The following is a 20456-nucleotide window of genomic DNA, read 5'->3' on the forward strand; positions in this document are numbered from 1 at the left end:
GTCGGGCGATGTTGATCAACTTGGAAGCAAAAAACAAACTTGGTTTCGTTGACGGCACAATCAAGGCACCGCCAACAACCAGTGCCAAATACCTCTTTTGGAGGAGATGCAATCAGTTGATTAAATCTTGGATTCTCAATTCCATTAGCCCTTCATTGGCTAACACTGTGATTTATGCCAACACCACCGCTGAGGTTTGGTCAGATCTCAAAGAGCGTTTTTCTCAAGGGAATGTGTCTCGTATTTTTCAGATCAAGCGAGAAATTGCTGAAATGCGACAGCTCCAGCAGTCTATTTCAACATATTACAACATGCTTAAAGGTCTTTGGGATGAGTTGGGATCATATCTTCCCATGCCATCATGCCAATGTAATCCAGCGTGCAAGTGTGGAGTCATGAAGGAGCTTGCTGACAGAGAGCAACAAGAACAGGTACTTCAATTTCTTATGGGCCTAAATGATACTTATTCGGCTGTTCGTACACAGATGCTTCTGATGTCTCCTTTACCCATGGTGCGTAAGGCATATGCCATGCTCATGCAAGAAGAAAGACAGCGACAAATAACTGAGAATAGCACAATCAGTTCCGTTCATGCCATGAACACATCAAAGAGTACCAACAAACAACCTCGCAAAGTGCACGACGATGACAACAAGAATTTACATTGCACACACTGTAATGGTGACACCCATACAGTTGATCGCTGCTACTACCTTAATGGTTTCCCAACATGGCACAAACTACATGGAAAGGCAGTCAAGCCACCCAACAAGAACAAGCGTGTGGGCGCCAACAACACCACCCAGGAATCACAAAAGGGAACTGGTACTCAGACTTTGGATGATCTGAAATTCACCCCTCAAGAAGTTAATCAGATCAAGTCCTTTTTACGAGGTGATGGTAAAATTCAAGCCTTTGCAAATGCTACAGGTATATCACATGACTCTTGGATAATTGATAGCGGTGCAACAGACCACATTTCTTCTTCACCCAAATTGATTCCTAAGAAAACCATTTTGTCTAATTCTTCAGTCAACATGCCCAATGGTTCACAGGCACATATCTCTTGTCTTGGTTCTGTTCAAATCACTCCTCATCTAAAATTGGAAGACGTGCTTTGTGTTCCTGGTTTCCGAGTCAATTTAATGTCCGTCAGTAAATTAACTCGTCATCTCCATTGTCTTATCTCATTCTTCCCTACTTTTTGTATCATGCAGGATTTAACAACGAAGAAGATGATTGGGTTGGGGAAGGAGCATGATGGTTTGTACTATGTAGTACCGGTCACCGAAGATTTTCTTTGTGAGCGTGGTCCCCGAATAGCGGCTGCTGCGTTGTCCTCCACTTCTGATCTTTGGCATAAACGCTTGGGTCACTTGTCTACTGGTCCAATGCGTGTTTTATCTCAAACAGTCCCTTCCATTTCATTTAATTTTCATTCTCAATGTGATGTCTGTCCTCTTGCCAAACAGACAAGATTACCATTTTCTCTAAGTTCAATTTCAACCAATAAACCTTTTGAGTTAATTCATTGCGATATATGGGGTCCTCATCGATTACCCACTAGCTTAGGTGCTCGATATTTTTTGACTATCGTAGATGACAACTCACGTTTCACATGGTTGTTCCTCATGAATCTTAAATCTGAAACACAAGAAAAGATCAAACTTTTTTTTGCCTATGTTAAAACTCAATTTCATTGTGACATTCAACAGGTGCGCAGTGACAATGGTGCAGAATTCCTGTCCATGCGTTCTTTTTTTGCTCAAATGGGCACCCTATGGCAACATTCTTGCTCACACACCCCCCAACAAAATGGGGTTGTGGAACGCAAACATCGCCATCTTCTCACTGTTGCCCGTGCTTTATGTTTTCAAGCACAAGTTCCACTCAAGTTTTGGGGAGAGAGTATCCTTACTGCAGCCTATATCATTAACCGTTTGCCCACATTAGTGCTTTCCAAAAAATCACCCCATGAGGTTCTCTATCACACCCCACCTTCCTATCGTCATTTTCGTGTCTTCGGTTGCCTTTGCTACGCCACTCAAACAAATTCCCTCCACAAATTTGATGCGCGGGCTCGACGTTGTATCTTTGTTGGCTATCCCGCAGGGCAAAAAGCTTATCGTTTATATGACCTCACATCTCACCAATTCTTCTCCAGTCGCGACGTGGTCTTCCACGAACACATATTCCCATTTTCCACAATTTCTCAGCACACCCAAACAGCACTCCCTCACGGCCCAATTTTGCCATCCCACCCACATGACCCATTTCCTCCTGATGCCACTTTTGAGCAGCCCATCATCACCTCGGAAACAAATAAACCCTCCTCAGAAACAGTTTCCCTCTCCTCGGATACCCATCACCACCCTTCCGATACACATCCCAACGCTGACCTCAACATTGATCTCGACATCATCTCTGAGTCTATCGCTGATCCACCAGCAACCCTCGCTCCTTTAACATCCTCCGATATTCCCATCTCAATTTCTTCCTCTCCAGCACTTCGACGCAGCACTCGTTCTCGGCAACCCAACGTACGTCTCCTCGACTACGCATGCTCACTGGTGACTGCTCCTACTCCCACTCCATCATCTTCTTCGGTGTCAGGTACTCGCTATCCTCTCTCCAAATATCTCTCTTCTTCTCATTTATCTTCCTCATATCGCTCTTTTCTGCATAATATTACTACCTGTGTCGAACCCACTTCTTTTGCACAGGCTAACCTTGATCCCAAGTGGCGTGAAGCCATGGCAGCTGAATTGCAGGCTCTTGAACAAAATCATACATGGACTCTCACCTCACTACCTCCTAGCAAACGTGCTATTGGGAGCCGTTGGGTTTACAAAATCAAGCATAAATCAGATGGCTCTATTGAGCGCTATAAGGCGCGGCTGGTAGCCAAAGGCTACACCCAAACTGAAGGCTTGGATTATTACGAGACTTTTGCCCCGGTGGCCAAATTGGTCACTGTTCGATGTTTATTAGTAGTGGCTGCTCATCACACTTGGCCTCTTCATCAACTAGACGTCCAAAATGCTTTTCTCCATGGTGATTTGGAGGAAGAGGTTTACATGTTACCCCCACCTGGCCTTCGTCGACAGGGGGAGCACTTGGTTTGTCAACTCCGGAAATCTTTATATGGCTTAAAGCAAGCTTCACGGCAGTGGTTTTCCAAATTTTCCACAGCTATTCAACATGCTGGTTTTCGACAATCAAGGGCTGATTACTCTATGTTCACTCGTGTAAAAGGTAAATCCATCACTGTGGTATTGGTCTATGTTGATGATATGATCATAACCGGAAATGATCCTACTGCCATACAACAATTAAAGGACTTTCTCCATCATCAATTTCGAATCAAAGATCTTGGTTTGCTAAAATATTTCCTCGGAATTGAAGTAGCTCGCTCCAAGGAAGGCATCTCTATTTCACAGAGAAAGTATATTTTAGACATATTGGATGATGTTGGTTTGTTAGGGGTTTGTCCTGTGGATTTTCCCATGGAACAAGACTTAAAATTACAGTCGACAGAAGGAGAATTGTTGAAAGACCCCACTCGTTATAGAAGAATTGTGGGGCGTCTCATCTATCTCACAATAACAAGGCCTGACATTTCATATCCTGTACAAGTCCTCAGTCAGTTCATGAGCCAACCACGCAAACCACACCTTGCAGCAGCCATGCGTGTGTTGAAATATTTGAAGGGGTCAATAGGCCAAGGATTAATATTTCCATCCAACAATTCTTTGCAGCTACGAGGTTATTGTGATGCCTCGTGGGCGTCGTGTCCTACAACAAGGCGCTCCGTTACGGGATACTGCATCTTCTTAGGTAACTCCTTGATATCTTGGAAGACCAAGAAGCAGCATACAATATCACGATCTTCTGCGGAGGCAGAGTATAGATCAATGGCAGCAATTACCTGTGAACTCACATGGCTACGTTTTCTGCTACAAGATCTTCGAGTCCTTCATGCCGCACCTGCTCGGGTTCACTGTGATAATCAGGCCGCGCTACACATTGCGGCTAATCCTGTCTTTCATGAACGTACCAAACACATAGAGCTAGACTGTCATCTGATTCGAGAAAAAATTCAAGCTGGGCTTATCACAACTCATTTCACACCATCTAAACATCAGGTTGCAGACTTGTTTACCAAAGCACTTGGTAAACTCATGTTTCAAGCTCATTGCCGCAAGTTGGGCATGCACAATATCCATGCTCCAACTTGAGGGGAAGTGTTGAAATATGCAAATCATATCACAGATTATGTGGAGACAATTGTGATTTAGTTACCTTGTATAGGTCTTGATTATAGGATCTTGATTCTTTGTAATTACAGCACTTGCCTTGTATAGCCTAGCCTAGCCCTATATTACTATGTAATGCATTCATCTTTGATATATGAAAATACAGGAGTCTTCTCCTTCATTAAACGTTGTCTAGCCTCTGTTTCTTTTCAATAAATTCAAATCTGATGAGCTTTCAAGAATCGAAGGGAGCTTCATTTTGATTTTTTTTAGATTGAAATAAGTCATGGTAAGAAAATTGGTGGATTTTTCTTCAAGTTTTTTTCCCCCTAAGTTGTTATTTTGTGTTTTCCTCTTATTTTCTTTTATAGACGAAGTTGTCACTCAGGATTTGAGGAATTTGTGAGTATTAATTATAAAATATGGAAAATAAAGAAAAATATTATGAATATTATAAAAAAGGGTTTTTCATCAAAGAGGAGAAGGGAGAAGAGAGAAAGAAAAGAAAAAATAAAAAGAGAGAAGGAAAAGCAATAAAAAAGAAAGAGAGGGAGGAGAGAGAAACATGTACCTCTCCAAGCTGCACTCGTAGGTTTTATCGGGCAGCAGTTTAATTTTTTTTTAAAAACACCTTAGCCAAAACGACGTCGTTTTGGCAAGGGTTTTTTTTTATTTATAAAAAAACTCTTAAGTGGAACGACGTCGTTTTGACGTAGGGAGAAAAAAAAGACGACGTTGTTGAGCTCTGCGTGCTGCTTGTTGCCTGTGGTGCTGTGGCTGCTTCCTCTTTGTGGCATTTCATCAAACACCTTCTGGGCAATTTTCAGGGGTCAAGTTCTTGGCCTCCTATGGTAGATTCTGGGTTTGCAGGGGTCAATTGACCCCTCTTGCCCCTATGTGGATCCGCCACTGCCCTCAAATGCTAGTTATTAGAGACAGAGGAATACCCATCCATTAGAGACAAAGCAATACCCATCCCAATATTCCAGGGGGAACATCCCATATTTTAATGCATAGATTTAGGGGATATGTTAGGAATATGTGAGACATCACTCACGTGCTTGACTTATGTGCACAACACTTTTGAATAAATATCGGTTATTGTGAATACAACATCATCGGAGTTTTATCTCTATTCTTCTTCAGTTGTGGAAACCAAAGCTGCTGTTCGACACCCACAAGCTGAGAAATGACCCAAGACACCCTCATGTCTATTTTCAAAAATAGCCAGAAAGACCACATCCATAACATCAATGGATGCGTATCTATAAGGAGAAAGATTCAGATCAATCAAGGCTACCTTCATCGCAACGACTCAAGAGCCACCATATTCAAACAGTGGAGCCTATTGCCAAACGGTAAAGCCATCAATCAAGGTGTCACACCTGCCGTTCGGCAGGCGTCGTGCTTAAGGTAGGAGACGGCCCAAAAAACCATCAAATTTTGAAAAATCTTCCAAGGAAACCGAGTGACACCCCTTCGACAATTTACTTCAGCACGCTCCCTGCCAAACGGCAGGGATGACGTCGCACCTCCGGATCGGTAGGCCGTCGACCAAAACTATGGAACATCCCAAAACCAACTCCATACCTCTTGACCTGCAAGCTGACTACAGGGACTCAAAAGTGTCAAACCTTCTCTCTGTCAACATCTATTAAGACACCTAAGCCCACCAAACTGATTGCCAATGAGTAGGTCAACTACAGATCATGCGGACAACCCCCATCTAACCTCTAAACCATTGGCAACACCCTTGCTGATCGGCAAGTCAACTACGGTACCTCCGCGAGCACCCAACTGATTCGGTAAGATGACGACGGAGCTTGAAGACACCTTCCTAGCCCATCAATACCATCGGACAAGCCCTTACCAATAGGGAGGCGACAGAACGAGAAGGAGAGCCCTTATCCAACCTCCAAACCCATCGGCAAAGCCTTTGCCAATTGGCAGATGTGACGTCACACTTACCGATCGGTAGGCCGTCGATCGAAGGAATTGGACACCCTCCAAACCATCTCCAATTGAGTGACAACGACCTTACTGACCGGTACATCTACAAACCTATGCTTGCAATTCCTCAACAAACACACCGATCAATCGCGCAGCAATCAGCTCCTATGGAGGCCCATTTGCCGAAGCAAGCCCATCATTTTCTCTTCAGATATCCATGATTCAATATACTTGGGCCTTATAGAAAAAGAAGCTGAAACCTTGCATCCTAACAAGACAAATTTTTAAAGACCACTTAACTTGTGGCAATCGGCAACTTGCCACCAAAAATGGAGATATATTTATAAGGCCTACGGCACCCCCAAAAAAAAAAACAAAAACAAACACAAAAAAGAACCAAAAAAAAAGAAGAGAAAAAGCACATTTGCAATTCTTCCCTTTGGCCCCTTGCCAAGTTTCCTTGTAACACGCAAGTTCTTCACCAATGTCTTCGGCACCCCGTGCCCTTTGGAATCTTTCCAAGTTTCATGCCTTTTGGCAATTTCCTTGTGACACGCAAATGCCTTCGGCACCTTGCCAAGTTTCATGTCCTTTGGCAATTTTCCTTACGACACGCAAGTTTTATGCAAGTGTCTTATGCACCTCTTGCCCTTCGGCATTTTATCTTGCGACATGCAAGCTTTGTGCCATTGGCACCCCCGTATCCTTCGGCACAGTCATGCCTTCGCAAATTTCCTTGCGACGCAAGTCTCATGCAAGTGCCTTCAACACCCTCACGCCCTGGGCACTTTGTCTTGCAACTTGCTCACACGATCTGTGTGACGTCACCTCTGCCGATCGGCATGCACCGTGCCAATTGTGTAGGGGACTCTAGCACAACAAGTGCATGACGTCACCCTTGCTGATCGGCAAGCACCATGCCGATCAAGCAGAAGATGTTCACACAACCCTTGTGCCTAAGCACATTGCCTTGCGACATGCAAGCTTTGCGCCTTCGGTACCCTCGTGCCTCATGCCTAGGCACACTGCCTTGCGACACACAAGCTTTGCGCCTTCGACACCCCGTGCCCTTCAGCATTTTATCTTGCGACATGCAAGCCTTGCGCCTTTGGCACCCTCGTGCCTAAGCACATTGCCTTGTGACATGCAAGCTTTGTGCCTTTGGCAACCTCTTTTGCCTTCGGCACCCCGTGCCTAAGCACATTGTCTTGCGACATGCAAGCTTCGTGCCTTTGGCAACCCCCTTTGGCCTCAGCACCCTTGTGCCTAAGCACATTGCCTTGCGACATGCAAACTTTGTGCCATTGGCAACCCCCTTTGCCTTCGGCACCCCCATGCCTAAGACATGCAAAATTTGTGCCTTCGACACCCTCGTGACTAGGCACATCGCCTTGTGACACGCAATCTTTGCACCTTAGGCACTCTTGTGCCCAGGCAAACCGCCTTGTGACATGCAAGCTTTGTGCCTTCGGCACCCCATGTCCTTCGGAATTTTATCTTGCGTAATGCAAGTCTTATGCCTTCGGCAATTTCCTCACGATACGCAAATTTCATACAAGTGCCTTTGGCGCCCCGTGCCCTTCAGCACTTGTCTTGCAAACTACTTGGGTTTTTGTTGCAAGTTCCCTCCCTCCAATGTCCTTCTTGCCTAGGGACTTGAGGGACTGTAGGTAGTGCACTATACAACTTGGAAGATGAACTACGGTGTTACTTGGCCAGTGCACTTAAAATTATAAGTCCCCAACCAAGAAGTACCTTCTTACTCGCGAACTTGGGGGACTACTGTTGGTACCGTGACTAACCGAGCAACTAGCTAGGCAAGATCAGCCACTTGCCATGCTATGAGAGGTCATCACCTTAGCCAAAGAAGCCTTATCACAAGTCACAACTCTAAGCAAGGCAAGGAGTCCCACATTGGAAGACTACAAGAGGTGGAGACTCCCCCTCACCAATAAAAGAAGACCACTCTCCACTTAGAAGAGGGGTCTTGGGTCTTGGGTCTTGAATCTTGACCCTTGGTCCTTGGACTCTTGGGCTTTGTACCTTAGGCCTTGGGCCTTCTTCCCTTTATCTTTGAGTCTAACTCCTTGTACAAATGTAAACAAACATTATCATAATAAGAACATCCTTCTCCGTGGACGTAGCCCATCATTCGGGTGAACCACGTATACCTTGTCTTCTGCATGCTTACTTACTTTATTTACGCTGAATGTTACTGACTACCAAAGGCACATACACATGCTAAAGGCCCACGTTTTCACACATCGATATCCACCATTCCACATCTATCTAAGTTGATCCTCCCAAAAAGAGCGTCAACATATGTAGTCCTAATCTCTTATATATACTTGATAGACATACCAAAGCTGTCAATGTTGTACATTGGTCACCAACTCATGGTAGGCTTTGCTTGTTCACGAACTCTTGTTTGACACTTACCCTTTTGGATTAATGGTCTTGTGATATGAACTTTTGCTATAAAAATTGGTTCTTGGACGCCCTTATAATACTTCTGATGATTGAATTGGTTTATTAATTTGAGTAGAAGGTTGTTTTGTCCATTGTTTAGATGAAATCCTTCATTAATATTCTATTTTGTGTATGCCTGTTGCATTTAAAGCTCACTTAAAAACTCTCTTACTACTCAGACCATCTTCCAATTCTTATTCAGGTAGATCAACAGGTTTCGATATTTGAAGGGGTCTACGGATTTTGGCCTTTCCTTTCATTGGTTTTCGAGTCCACTCACTGTTCATGCCTATTTTGATGCAGATTGGGCAGGATGTCCTGATACACAACGCTCCACTACGGGTTTTTGTGTGTTTCTTGGCTCCAATCTCATATCTTGGAGTGCGCTAAGAAACAACAAGCAATTTCTCACTCCTCTGCTGAGGCTGAGTATCACTCTCTTGCTCATGCTTGTGCTAACACTATATGGGTCTCTTACCTTCTGAATGAACTACAATTTGCACCGTCTCGCCCTGTCACCTTGTTGTGTGACAATCTCAGCACTACCTACATGGTGTCTAATCCGGTTTTTCATGCTCTCACTAAACACATTGAGCTTGATTATCACTATATATGACAGTACCTACTTGCTAATGCTTTCACTGAGGGCCTTTCTACACATCGGTTCCAACTTCTCCAATCAAATCTCGTGTCTCTTGGATCGTCGAATTTGCAGGGAGTGTTAAATCATGTATTTTATCTCCTCAGTCATCTACTTTGTTGACGCCAAAAAGTGGTTCTTTGACTTAGAGGGTCAACTTAGTAATTTTATGCCTTCGGTATCCTTGATGCCTCGGTAGTCTGCGCGATCTGCAATATAAGCAAACGCAACCTTGATGCCTCGGTAGTCTGCGCGATCTGCAATATAAGCAAACGCACGGTAAGACCTAGGGCACCGGTGTGGTACCGGCCGAAGGCTCTCCGATGCTTAAGTAAGTTCGGGAATAGAGAGTTCAACTGACAGATCAATAGGCTTGTATGCCGTTAGTTCTGATTACCTCTATTTTGGGATAGTTGGCCTCCTTTTATAGGCCTTGGGAGGTGTGCATTTGTTGATAATTTCGATGTGGGACTGTGGACGTCGCTTGGGAGCGTGCCACGTGTCCCAGGAGAGGGCGTTGCCCTAATAGAGAGATCGGTAGGTGGGGTGCCGAGGGCACCTCTGACCAAGCCCAATTTCCTCCACGTGTCTTGCTCTCATTATCTGTTCATTTTGGGTATAAACAGGAGTCCCCCAAGTTCTCGAGCGAGATTTCTCGGTCGGGGACTTGTTTGTCCTTCGGTAGCCTTTAGGTTGCCCTACCGTTCGGTAGCCTGTCAAAGGGGCGTCCTGGGCCTTTGTCCCAGTTCCGATTCGTTCGGTAAACTTGCCTGGGAACTCAAGAGTCGCCACTTCGAGGGTTGCCGTTCGGCAGTTTGTGGTATGTTAAAGGGTCCCGAGAGATGCTTGCCGATTTCTTGTTAACTTGGGCGAGTTTGATTTTCTCTCATGTGACTACGTGCACATCGAGGGGTAACGATGAGACAGGATGACGCTTCGTCTTCTGCACTCAGCGTGCTATCAGAGGTTCCACTCAGCGCTCGACACGTGGTGTGTCTTATCACGCGGAGCAGCGCCATTAATGCGCCGTTTGGTATCCCGAGGCGTACCGTTGCAACTTTCGCCCTATAAATAGGAGTCGTCTCAGAGGCGAAATTCACTTTGCATTTGTGATTGAGGCGAGAGCTCTGTCCAGGCGATTTCTGACAAGAGCGAACGGTAACATAGGCGATTTCCGGCGAGAGCAAACGGCAACACAGGCGATTTCCGGTGACAGCAAACGGTACTAGAAGCGATTTGAGCCCTTTCACATCCAATACACACAAGGTACCGTTCGGTAACTTTGCCATTTTTATTTCTTCTTCCATTGTGCATACGTCCTTCCATGGTTTGAACTAGACTAGAACTTTATGCAAGAGGGATGTGGTTCGGTAGTCTAGTTGCCATAGGTAGAGACGTAGGCATCGGTAGGGTAGTTCCATGCATGGCCCTTAGTTTCCTTCCGTTGCTTTTGTAGATGTCTGATAGCGAGTCGGGATTCGAGAGTGAGCCCAACGCTTTTGAGGAGGTGTCTCCAGATAGGGGAAAGACTACCGATAGTGAAGAGTCAGCCCAGGATACCGATAGCAATAGTGGTTCTGAGGTGGAAGTGGTTGGCGAGAGGGTTAGACTTGCGCCCACTCATGGAATCGGTAAAGGGCTTATGACTAGTCAGCCCTTACCGTTGACGGTCGTGTACAATGACGGTCGACAAGTTGGCTTGGGCCTGCATTCCGAGCCTGAAGAGAATGTTCGGACGCCGGAGGCATCTTCCAGTCACCGTCCGGAGGCTTCCACTTCAGGCCGTGGAGAGCCTTCCAAGTCACTTCATATGCCGAGAGTGACGATAGTAAACAGCGGTAACCCAAGGGTACCGATGGGGGTAGCGAGAGAGCAGCTCTTTGATGTAGACTACCTGCCGCCCAACAAGCTGACCTACCGAGAGCTGGCGAGGATCAGGGAGGAGTTCAAGATTCCCCAATCAGTAGGGATGAGGATCCCAGGCCCTACCGAATCCCTGAGCAACCCCCAGGACGGTGAGGTTGCGTTCTTCACCGACGTCCTTCAGCAGGGCGTTAGGCTACCGTTGCAGCCTCCAGTTCAGCGAATCTTGGCCCAGATTGGATATGCCCCTGGGCAGTTCAATCCGAACTTCTGGGCCATTCTGATGGGGGTAGTTACGGCATTCGGGCTTGCCGATGAGGAGGGGCCTTCCTACGAACAGGTCTCCCATCTGTATAGCATCACCAGATCGAATAGTACCGATCATGGTGGCTGGGTCCAGGCGAACTGTCTCAAGGCTTCCGAAAGGGGCCATTTTCTTACGGCAGTGCCAACCTCCCAGAAGTCCTGGAGGAATCGGCGGGTTCTCCTCTCTAGCGATTGGGAATCACCCTCAGGAGTTCCCGTTCGCTTCCACATCCCAAATACTTTTCAGATTGCCGGTAGGTTGCTACCATGCCGATCGGTAGATCAGTTTTTTTTGTTCAATGGATTAACCTCTTTCGTTATTTTTGTAGGCAAACTGAAGCAACCAACGGCAACCCAATCAGAGCTTCGGCAGATTGATACGGTGAGGCTAAGAGTTCTTGCCAGTGACAGGGAATACCCACAGTTCCTCTTCACCGAGAACCTCGTCAGAGCCGGTCTTGCGAACCCTGCCGAGAGTAAGTTCACTTCACCTCTTTTTTTTCTTTTTTTCTTTTTTACTTCTTCGGCTAACTCCACCGTTCCTGCAGTGTCAGAGGCCAGGAAGACTGCCGAGGCTAAGAAGATGTCGGAGACCTCGAAGCGGCGCCTCGGGGTGATTGCAAAGGGGAAGAAGCAGAAACGGCATCCCGAGGCTTCGGTAGAGAGGTTCTCGGAGGCAGTCCCTGAGGAGCAGCCCCTTGCTGAACGGCACAGGCAACGCCATGCCGAGCCCGTGAGCAGAAGGGATCCTGTCAACGAGCCGGCACCCACTCCGAGCCAGGGTGCCGATGCCAACTCGTCTAAGGCGTCCGGGAAACGGCCGTTGACGGTGGACCTGGATGCCGCTTCGACCCCCAAGCGGGTGCGACTTGCCGATTCCTAGAGGGCCATCTTCGCGGTTGAGGACGAGGAGGGCCCTACCGAAGCAGTAACACTTGCCTGTCCATCCAAGACAGTTCAGTTTGCGAACCACATGATCGTGGGTTCGCAGATGGACCTGTCTGAAATCGACGAGCTGCCGAAGAGGGCTCTTCGGGAAGAGGCGGGGCGCGCCTTTCGCCTCCAGGCCACGGTAACCTTCTGACTCCCATTGTGTTTTTGTTTTTGTTATCTTTCGTTCGGTACTAACTTGCGACTTCATTTTTCAGGCGTCGATGGACATGTGGCTGTGTATGAAGAGGGCTATCACGGCTGCCGAGCGCACCAAGAGGCTGTATGAGGACGGCCGCTCCAAGGTTGCCGATGCTGCGAAGGCTCTCCAGGACCACGCCCATCTCATGGAGGATATGGATGCTACCGAACGGCAGATCCGGGCGCACGAGGCGAAGCTTGCCGAGATGCGCGAGGCTCTGGATGGCGCAGAGCAGGCGGCTAGGGATGCCGAGGGAGCCAGGGCGGCGGCGCAGACGGCACTGGAGGCCTCCGAGCGGACTAAAACGGTAGAGGTCGAGGCTGCCGTTGGTGAAGCGGTTAGGAACTACCGTTCCTCCACTGAGTTCACTTCTCTGGTGGACAATGAAGTGGCTGCTGAGATGGCGGACCTCATCTACCGTTTCAAACGGTTTAACCCATGCCAGAAGCTGAACCTGGATTTCGCTGCCGATCCCCCTCCTCTACCGGAAGGCATTACAGAAGAGATGATCGAGGAGTATGAGGGGGAGGATGCTCCCGAAGATGCCGATGGTCCTGATGCCGAGGGTGCCCCTGATGCCGAGGTTGACGCCGTAGTGGAGACTGCCCATGACCAGGAAGATCGGAATGCCGAGGCCTGAGCTACTCGACATTTTGTAATTTTATTTTGTCTGATTGCCGTTGGCAAAATTTCTGGACGCCTTAATGCCGAGGGCATTTTTTATTCAAGTTATTATTATTTTTATTTTTTTCACTTGGTGTTTTGATTGATTCATGTTTGAATTCTATCCATGCTTGTTACTGCCGTAGGCTAATAACTGTTTTAGGATAATTACCGATTGGGTCGTTGGCTACTTAGGAATTTGTTTGCTTTGGATTTAGCCAAGTGTCTCCATTATCGGTAGATAACCCAAAGGAACAAGGCCCCTAATAGCCTTTCGTCCATAGAGATGCCGTGGGCAAGTCTAGGGTACCGTATAGTTTTGTAGTCTGCTCGATGAGAATACCGTAGGTAATTTCAGAGCGTGGTACTGCCGTTGGCTCGTACCCAATGCTTGTTGCCAAAAGGCATCTCTGAATCGGTAGTCAAGGCATCTCTGAATCGGTAGTCAAAATAAAGAGCGTAGCTTTTGATTGCCGTAGGCAATGTTGCTGTGGCTCGCAAATAATGAGCCCTACCGAAATTTTTTTTTTTGAAAAAGGTGCCGTTTAGGCTATAATGTTTCAAACACATGCAACTCTGAATAATCTCATTTTATACATATAAGTGCCGTAGGCAAAAATACAAATTCCTCCCTGCCGTTGGCTAGGGGGCTTCATTTAAAATAACTCTTAAGATGGTCCACATTCTATGGGTGACCGAGGGTTTTCCCATCTGTGCCTCGGAGCCTGTAGGTGCCGGATCGAAGGACGCCGATGATTTCATAGGGTCCTTCCCAGGAAGGTCCGAGGGTTCCTTCCGTTGGGTTTTTGGTTGCAAGCGAAACCTTGCGCATGACCCAGTCCCCAATTCTGAAAGAACGTGGTTTGACTCTTGAGTCGTAGTACCGAGAGACGCGCTGTTTGTAAGCTTCGTTCCGAAGGTTGGCTACCGTTCGGCGTTCCTCGATTAAATCCAGGCTCAACGTGAGTGCCGCCTCGTTAGCCTTTGGCTTGAAGCTTTCCGTTCGGTAAGAAGACTCACCGATCTCAACTGGGACAACGGCCTCTGAGCCGAATGCAAGGCTGAAGGGAGTTTCCCCCGTGGAGGTTCGGTAGGATGTTCGTATGGCCCACAGAGCTTCGGGAAGCTTCTCCGGCCAAGCGCCCTTGGCACTGTTGAGTTGCCGTTTCAAGAGCTTCTTGATGATTTTATTTACAGCCTCTACCTGACCGTTCGATTGAGGGTGAGCTGGGGAGGCGAAGAAAAGGTTGATTTTGAGGCGAGTGCAGAACTGCCTGAAGAGCTCCGAATCGAACTGTCTGCCGTTATCAGTGATGATGGCGTAGGGGATGCCGAAGCGGCAACAGATGTTGGTCCAGACAAATTCTTCGACCCTTGCCGCCGTTATGGTGGCTAAGGCTTCGGCCTCAACCCATTTCGTGAAATAGTCCACGGCAACAATTGCATACTTAACCTGTCCCTTGCCCTGCGGCATTGGTCCGATTAGGTCAAGTCCCCATTGGGCGAACGACCATGGACTTACGATCGGTGTGAGGGGTTCGGCAGGCAGGTGGGGAATATTGCCGAACCGTTGGAATTTATCGCACCTCTTCACCATTGCTATTGCGTCCCGATGCATTGATGGCCAATAATATCCCTGCCGGAAGGCCTTGTGGGCCAGGGATTTAGAACCGGAATGATCACCGCAGACACCACTGTGGATCTCCCGAAGGACATACTCGCCCTGCTCTTCGGTGATACATTTCATGTAGGGGTCGAGTAGCCACGTTTGTACAGAATGTCGTTGATGACAATGTACCTCGTCAATCGGTAACGCAGCTGTCTGGCCTTGGCCTTGTCCGCAGGGAGGGTGTCGTTGGTTAGGTAAGCATGAATAGGCGACATCCATGTGTTGTTGTACTCTATAGTGCAGATCTCGGCAGTGGCGGTGCTCGGAAGGGCCAGTATCTCGACGGGGATCTTTCGACCTACCTTGTCGTTGATTGCCGAAGCCAGTCTAGCGAGGGCGTCGGCATGACTGTTCTCGTTTCTTGGTATCTGCCGAATTTCATATGCTTGGAATTTGTTTAACAGCTGGTGTGCTGCCGTGAGGTATGCCGTCATTGACACGTCCTTTGCTGCGAAATCGGCAGTCACCTGGTTCACAATTAGCTGCGAGTCACTGTAGATGCTGATCTGAATCGCCCCATGCTTCTGGCGAGCCGTAGGCCGGCCAAAAGCGCCTCGTATTCGGCTTCGTTGTTGGACGTTCGGAAGCCAAACCTAATGGCATATTCAATTTTGGCTCCATCGGGAGCGGTGAGTACCAGACCAGCTCCACATCCTTGTTGGTTTGCCGAGCCATCAACGTGTAGGATCCAGGAAGGAGCTGACTGGTTGAGACGACTGCCGTTCGGTAGGTCTTCCTGTGGAGGGGTTTTCTCAAGTTCTGAAGCCTCCGAAGGTGTCAGTTCAGCGATGAAGTCTGCCACGGCTTGTCCTTTTTCGGCAGGCCTGGGCTTGAACTGTACGTCGAATTCTCCTAACTCGATCGCCCACTTCACCAGCCTACCGGATGTTTCTGGTTTTTGAAAAACCTGCCAAAGGGGCTGGTTGGTTAGCACGATGATGGTATGGGCCTGAAAATAGGGCCTCAACCGTCGGGCAGAAATGACCAGAGCCAAAGCCAGCTGCTCGAGTGGGGGGTACCGAGACTCTGCCCCCTATAGGGCCTTGCTCGCGTAGAAGATCGGTAGTTCTGCCTTCTCTGGTATTCGTATTAACACTGAGCTGACGGCAGAGGTAGATACCGATAGATACAGGGAGAGTATTTCCCTAGGAAGAGGTTTTGACAGTAACGGAGCTCTGCCCATGTAGTCCTTCAAGTCTTGAAATGCCTTATCACATTCGGCAGTCCACTCTATATGATGTTTGCCCTCTTTCAAGGCTTTGAAGAACGGTGCACACTTGTCTGTGGCTTTGGAGATGAAGCGAGTGAGGGCTGCCACTCGTCCGGTAAGGCTCTGGATGTCCTTTTGTGTCTTCGGCACCTCCATGTCGATTATGGCTTTGATTTTGTCGGGGTTCGTCTCGATGCCCCTCTGGCTGATCATGAAACCGAGGAATCTCCCTGAAGATACGCCGAAGGCGCACTTCGTAGGGTTGAGTCTCATTCGGTACGCCTTCAAGATGCCGAACATGAGGGATAGGTTTGTCATGTGTTCCCCTGTCGTTCGGCTCTTTACTAGCATGTCATCCACGTAGACCTCCATGGTACTGCCGATCTGCTCAGCGAAGATTCGGTTGACCAGCCTCTGGTATGTTGCCCCTGCATTCTTCAAGCCGAACGGCATGACGTTATAGCAATATAGACCTTTGTCAGTTATGAACGCCGTGTGTTCGCTATCGGCAGGGTGCATGAAGATCTGGTTGTATCCAGAGTATGCGTCCATGAAGCTGAGCAATTCGTGACCGGCAGTGGCGTCCACCAGCTGGTCGATGCGAGGCAACGGGAAGCTATCTTTCGGGCAGGCCTTATTGAGGTCGGTATAGTCCTGGCACATTCGCCATCCGCCCTTTGCCTTCCGAACCATGACTGAGTTTGCCAGCCATTCCGGGTATATGGCCTCCCGTATGAAGCCGATGGTCATGAGTTTGTCCACTTCGTTCTACCGTTCGGCATCATAGGATCGGCGTTTTTGCCTGATAGGTTTGAATGCTGGCGAGATGCTCAGTTTGTGGCTGATGATGTCAGGGGATATGCCCGGCATGTCGTTGTAGGACCAAGCAAAGACTTCTGAGTTCTGCCAAAGGAACTGGATGAATTCGGCACGGAGGGTGGTGTTCAGCATGGTACCGATTCTTACACACCGGTCTGGTTGGCGCTCGTCCAGCGCCACCGTTTCGAGATCTTCGGCAGGTTGTGCCACCGGAGTGGGCGTTTCCTCCCTTGGATCGTCCACTGGTTCATTGCCGTTCGGCAAGTCTGCGACCGTGAAGGTTTCCTTTTGCTTGTGGGGAGCTGTCGATTTCAATGCTGTGGCGTAGCAGTTCCGAGCGCTCAACTGATCGCCCCTGATTGCCCCCGTGCCGTAGCAGGTTGGGAACTTCATGAGTAGCATGTGGGGGGACAAGTGGGCCTTTATTGCCGTGAGCGCCGTTCGGCCGACAATAACGTTGTACGCCGTAGGACAGTCTACCACAAGGAACTGGTCGTAGACCATGGTCCTTCGTGGGGCTGTGCCGAAGGCGATTGGCAAGCTGACATTGCCGATTGGCTGGACCAGATCTCCTGAAAAGCTAAGGAGAGGCGAGAGTTGCCGATTGACCTGGCTGTCAACTATTCTGAGCTCTTTGAATGCATCGGCGAAGATGACGTTTACCGAACCCCCATTGTCGATCAGGATTCGTCCGACATCGAACTCAGCAATCTCGGCTCGGATGATCATAGGGTCATTATGTGGGTAGATGATTCATTCCTCTTCTTCCTCGGAGAAGGTGATGGGTTCCCACCTGACCTTCGGCATCTTTGTGTGGCGGCTACTTTCAATGCCGAGGACTTGGGGGTACTGTGCCGCCCTGACGTACTGCTTTATCGATCGGTTGGATGCCCCGGCCAGGGTTAGGCCTCCGCTGATCGTGCTGATCATGTTGATCTGCCGATTGGCGTTCGGCACGGGCGCCTGTTGCGGCCTGGCTATGTACTGATCCAGTTTACCTTCCCGAATTAATCGCTCAACGATTTTTCGCAGACTTATGCAGTCATCGGTATTGTGGCTGTTCTGCTGATGGTATCGGCAGAATTTCCCTGTATCCCTGCCGTCTTGCCGGTTGGGCTTTCGGAATGTTGGCTTCGGGATGATCTCGTTTTCGTTCATCAGCACTGCCTCGTATGAGGTATTGAGCATAGTGAACACCTCTGTCCCCTGGTTATGTGCCGATAGTGGGCCTCGGTAGTTGTCCCTTCCGTACCTACTCTTGTTCTTCTTGGAATGCCCTTTTTGGGAGCTTCCGGCATCTTTGCGCTTGTGACTTTCAGAGTACGCAGCAGTTTGGGTTGCTGGTGCGAACGGCGATGCCTGTGCCGTGGAGGAACGCTGTATGGGTTCGCTCTGCCGAGCCGTGGGCTCGGCCCTTGAGTTGAAGTATTCAGCCTTGGCGTGGATTGCCGCTTGCTTCATGAGTTCATCATACGTACGCCAATTGCTGCTGTGTACCAGATACCGAAAGTGTGAGGACCGTAGGCCACTCTTGAAGGCGCCGTAGGCTGCCCTGTCATCGGTATCCGGACATCTCGAGTATTCATGGCTGAATCGTGCGGCATATTCACGCAATGGTTCGTCATCTCTCTGCCGGACGGTATACAGATCATCGGCAGAGTACAATCTGACCGTCTGAATCATGAAGTGGTTCAAGAAGATTTGCTTCAGCTCGTCGAAGGAATCGACCGTCCCTAGTTCCAAACGGTAGAACCAATTCAGAGCTGCTTCTGTGAGTGAGGAAGGGAACAGAAGGCACAGGCCTTCGTCGCTTAGCTCTCGGCACCCCACTGCCGATTGGAAAGAATGAAGGTGCGTCAGTGGATCTTCCACCCCTGTGTAAGGGGTTATGCGGAGGGGCTGTACGTCCCTATCCTGCCGTGAGTGCCTTATGCGCTCGGTGAAGGGTCCTGGCCGAAGCCTTCCCCAGTCTGGCTCCTGTGAACGAGTCCAATCGTCTTCCATCTTCTGCACCCTCTGAAGGAGGAGGCGAATGACAGGGTCCCTGTCCGGTATCTCCTCTGCAATCTGGTGTGCCGATCGCTGTTGGGATCTAACAGGATTGGCCTCAGAGAACTTCGTCGGGGTTGCCGAAGGGTAGGATGATGACCGATTAGTGGAAGGAGCGTACTCTTGGTCAGACTCGGCCGTGGATTCCAGGACCGGTATCCTTCGGATCAGGGACTTCCTCCCCAGGCTTCTCAGTCGGGGATCGTCCAGGCGGGCATTTATCCTGATCGGCGATTCCTGCCGTTCGGACTGCCGTTCGACTTCCCGCTCCAACAGCCTATGTCGGCAATCGGAATAGACCTTCTTCGGCACATGGGGCTTATTTTTGGGTGCCGGGACCACCAATTGTTTAGACGGCGCAGGCGTTGCCTTTGACACCTTCTTGCCCTTCTTCTGCCGACGAGGAGTCTGTAGGCTCTCGGAAGATCGATTGGTCTGGATATTTTGTGTTTGCTGTTGATTGAGCAACTGTTGTGTTTCGTCCACTCTGGACGAGAGGAAGTTGTTGTGTTCCTGCAACCTAGCCATGTCCTGCCGAAGGGACACGACTTGGGCTAAAAGCTCCGCATTTTCGGCGGGTTGGAGCACAGATGGATTAGTTGCCGGGGTGCATGGGGGTGGCGCTGGGCTAACCCCACTAGGCATGCCGAACGGCATCCCCTCCTGTGGTAGGAACGTGGTTTTCGCGTTGGTCCCCATAAGTTTTGGGATAAAGGGTCGATTTTATCGATTCCCACAGACGGCGCCAAACTGTTGACACCAAAAAGTGGTTCTTTGACTTAGAGGGTCAACTTAGTAATTTTATGTCTTCGGTATCCTTGATGCCTCGGTAGTCTGCACGATCTGCAATATAAGCAAACGCACGGTAAGACCTAGGGCACCGGTGTGGTACCGGCCGAAGGCTCTCCGATGCTTAAGTAAGTTCGGGAATAGAAAGTTCAACTGACAGATCAATAGGCTTGTATGCCGTTAGTTCTGATTACCTCTATTTTGGGATAGTTAGCCTCTTTTTATAGGCCTTGGGAGGTGTGCATTTGTTGATAATTTCGATGTGGGACTGTGGACGTCGCTTGGGAGCGTGCCACGTGTCCCAGGAGAGGGCGTTGCCCTAATAGAGAGATCGGTAGGTGGGGTGCCGAGGGCACCTCTGACCAAGCCTAATTTCCTCCACGTGTCTTGCTCTCATTGTCTGTTCATTTTGGGTATAAACATACTTAATTTCCTCTTGTAAAGGTCAACTATAACTGTCAATTAGTTATGTGATTACTCAATTTGAGGACTTTAATTTTTCAGCCGTTTGTTAGCTGTACAATAGACCTTTGTCAACTTTTTGTATTATATATCTCTTCTCAATGAGAATAATATATCAAGAAATTCCAAACCTTTCAAGTAGGTAGGAGCAAGTCAGAAAGATTGAGAAATCGAATCAT

At 48.6% G+C, this 20456-nt stretch overlaps 3 protein-coding genes across 3 annotated transcripts; 1 reads left to right on the forward strand and 2 right to left on the reverse strand.

Annotated features, from left to right (window-relative positions):
- The first annotated feature begins 311 nt into the window (after nt 1-311).
- Nucleotides 312-1261, forward strand: LOC148294946 (uncharacterized). Its single transcript, XM_088251704.1, has 2 exons — nt 312-930; nt 1218-1261. The coding sequence occupies exons 1-2, from the start codon at nt 312-314 to the stop codon at nt 1259-1261; spliced, it is 663 nt and encodes a 220-aa protein (XP_088107830.1).
- A 13761-nt stretch (nt 1262-15022) lies between these two features.
- LOC148294947 (uncharacterized) lies at nt 15023-16908 on the reverse strand. The gene is made up of 4 exons (XM_088252318.1): nt 16731-16908; nt 16504-16586; nt 15586-15855; nt 15023-15541 (listed from the first exon to the last, which is right to left on the reverse strand). Exons 1-4 carry the CDS (start codon nt 16906-16908, stop codon nt 15023-15025), a joined length of 1050 nt encoding a protein of 349 aa, XP_088108444.1.
- An 18-nt stretch (nt 16909-16926) lies between these two features.
- On the reverse strand, nt 16927-17706 carry LOC148294948 (uncharacterized). Its single transcript, XM_088252319.1, has one exon. The coding sequence runs from the start codon at nt 17704-17706 to the stop codon at nt 16927-16929; it is 780 nt and encodes a 259-aa protein (XP_088108445.1).
- Between the last annotated feature and the right edge of the window lie 2750 nt (nt 17707-20456).

Source organism: Prunus avium, chromosome 4 (assembly GCF_965620075.1).
Source record: "Prunus avium chromosome 4, drPruAviu1.hap1.1, whole genome shotgun sequence".
NCBI lineage: Eukaryota > Viridiplantae > Streptophyta > Magnoliopsida > Rosales > Rosaceae > Prunus > Prunus avium.

Excerpts from the sequence above, each read along its gene's own strand:
- LOC148294946 (XM_088251704.1), top strand. The coding sequence starts at position 312 with ATGCTTAAAGGTCTTTGGGATGAGTTGGGATCATATCTTCCCATGCCA. Across the intron at positions 931-1,217 it reads AGCCTTTGCAAATGCTACAG|GATTTAACAACGAAGAAGAT; the intron begins GTATATCACATG and ends TGTATCATGCAG.
- LOC148294947 (XM_088252318.1), bottom strand. The coding sequence starts at position 16,908 with ATGACCATCGGCTTCATACGGGAGGCCATATACCCGGAATGGCTGGCA. Across the intron at positions 15,856-16,503 it reads TCTACGTGGATGACATGCTA|GTTTTTCAAAAACCAGAAAC; the intron begins GTAAAGAGCCGA and ends CCCCTTTGGCAG. Across the intron at positions 15,542-15,585 it reads AAGGATGTGGAGCTGGTCTG|GTTTGGCTTCCGAACGTCCA; the intron begins GTACTCACCGCT and ends ATATGCCATTAG.
- LOC148294948 (XM_088252319.1), bottom strand. The coding sequence starts at position 17,706 with ATGATCATCCGAGCCGAGATTGCTGAGTTCGATGTCGGACGAATCCTG.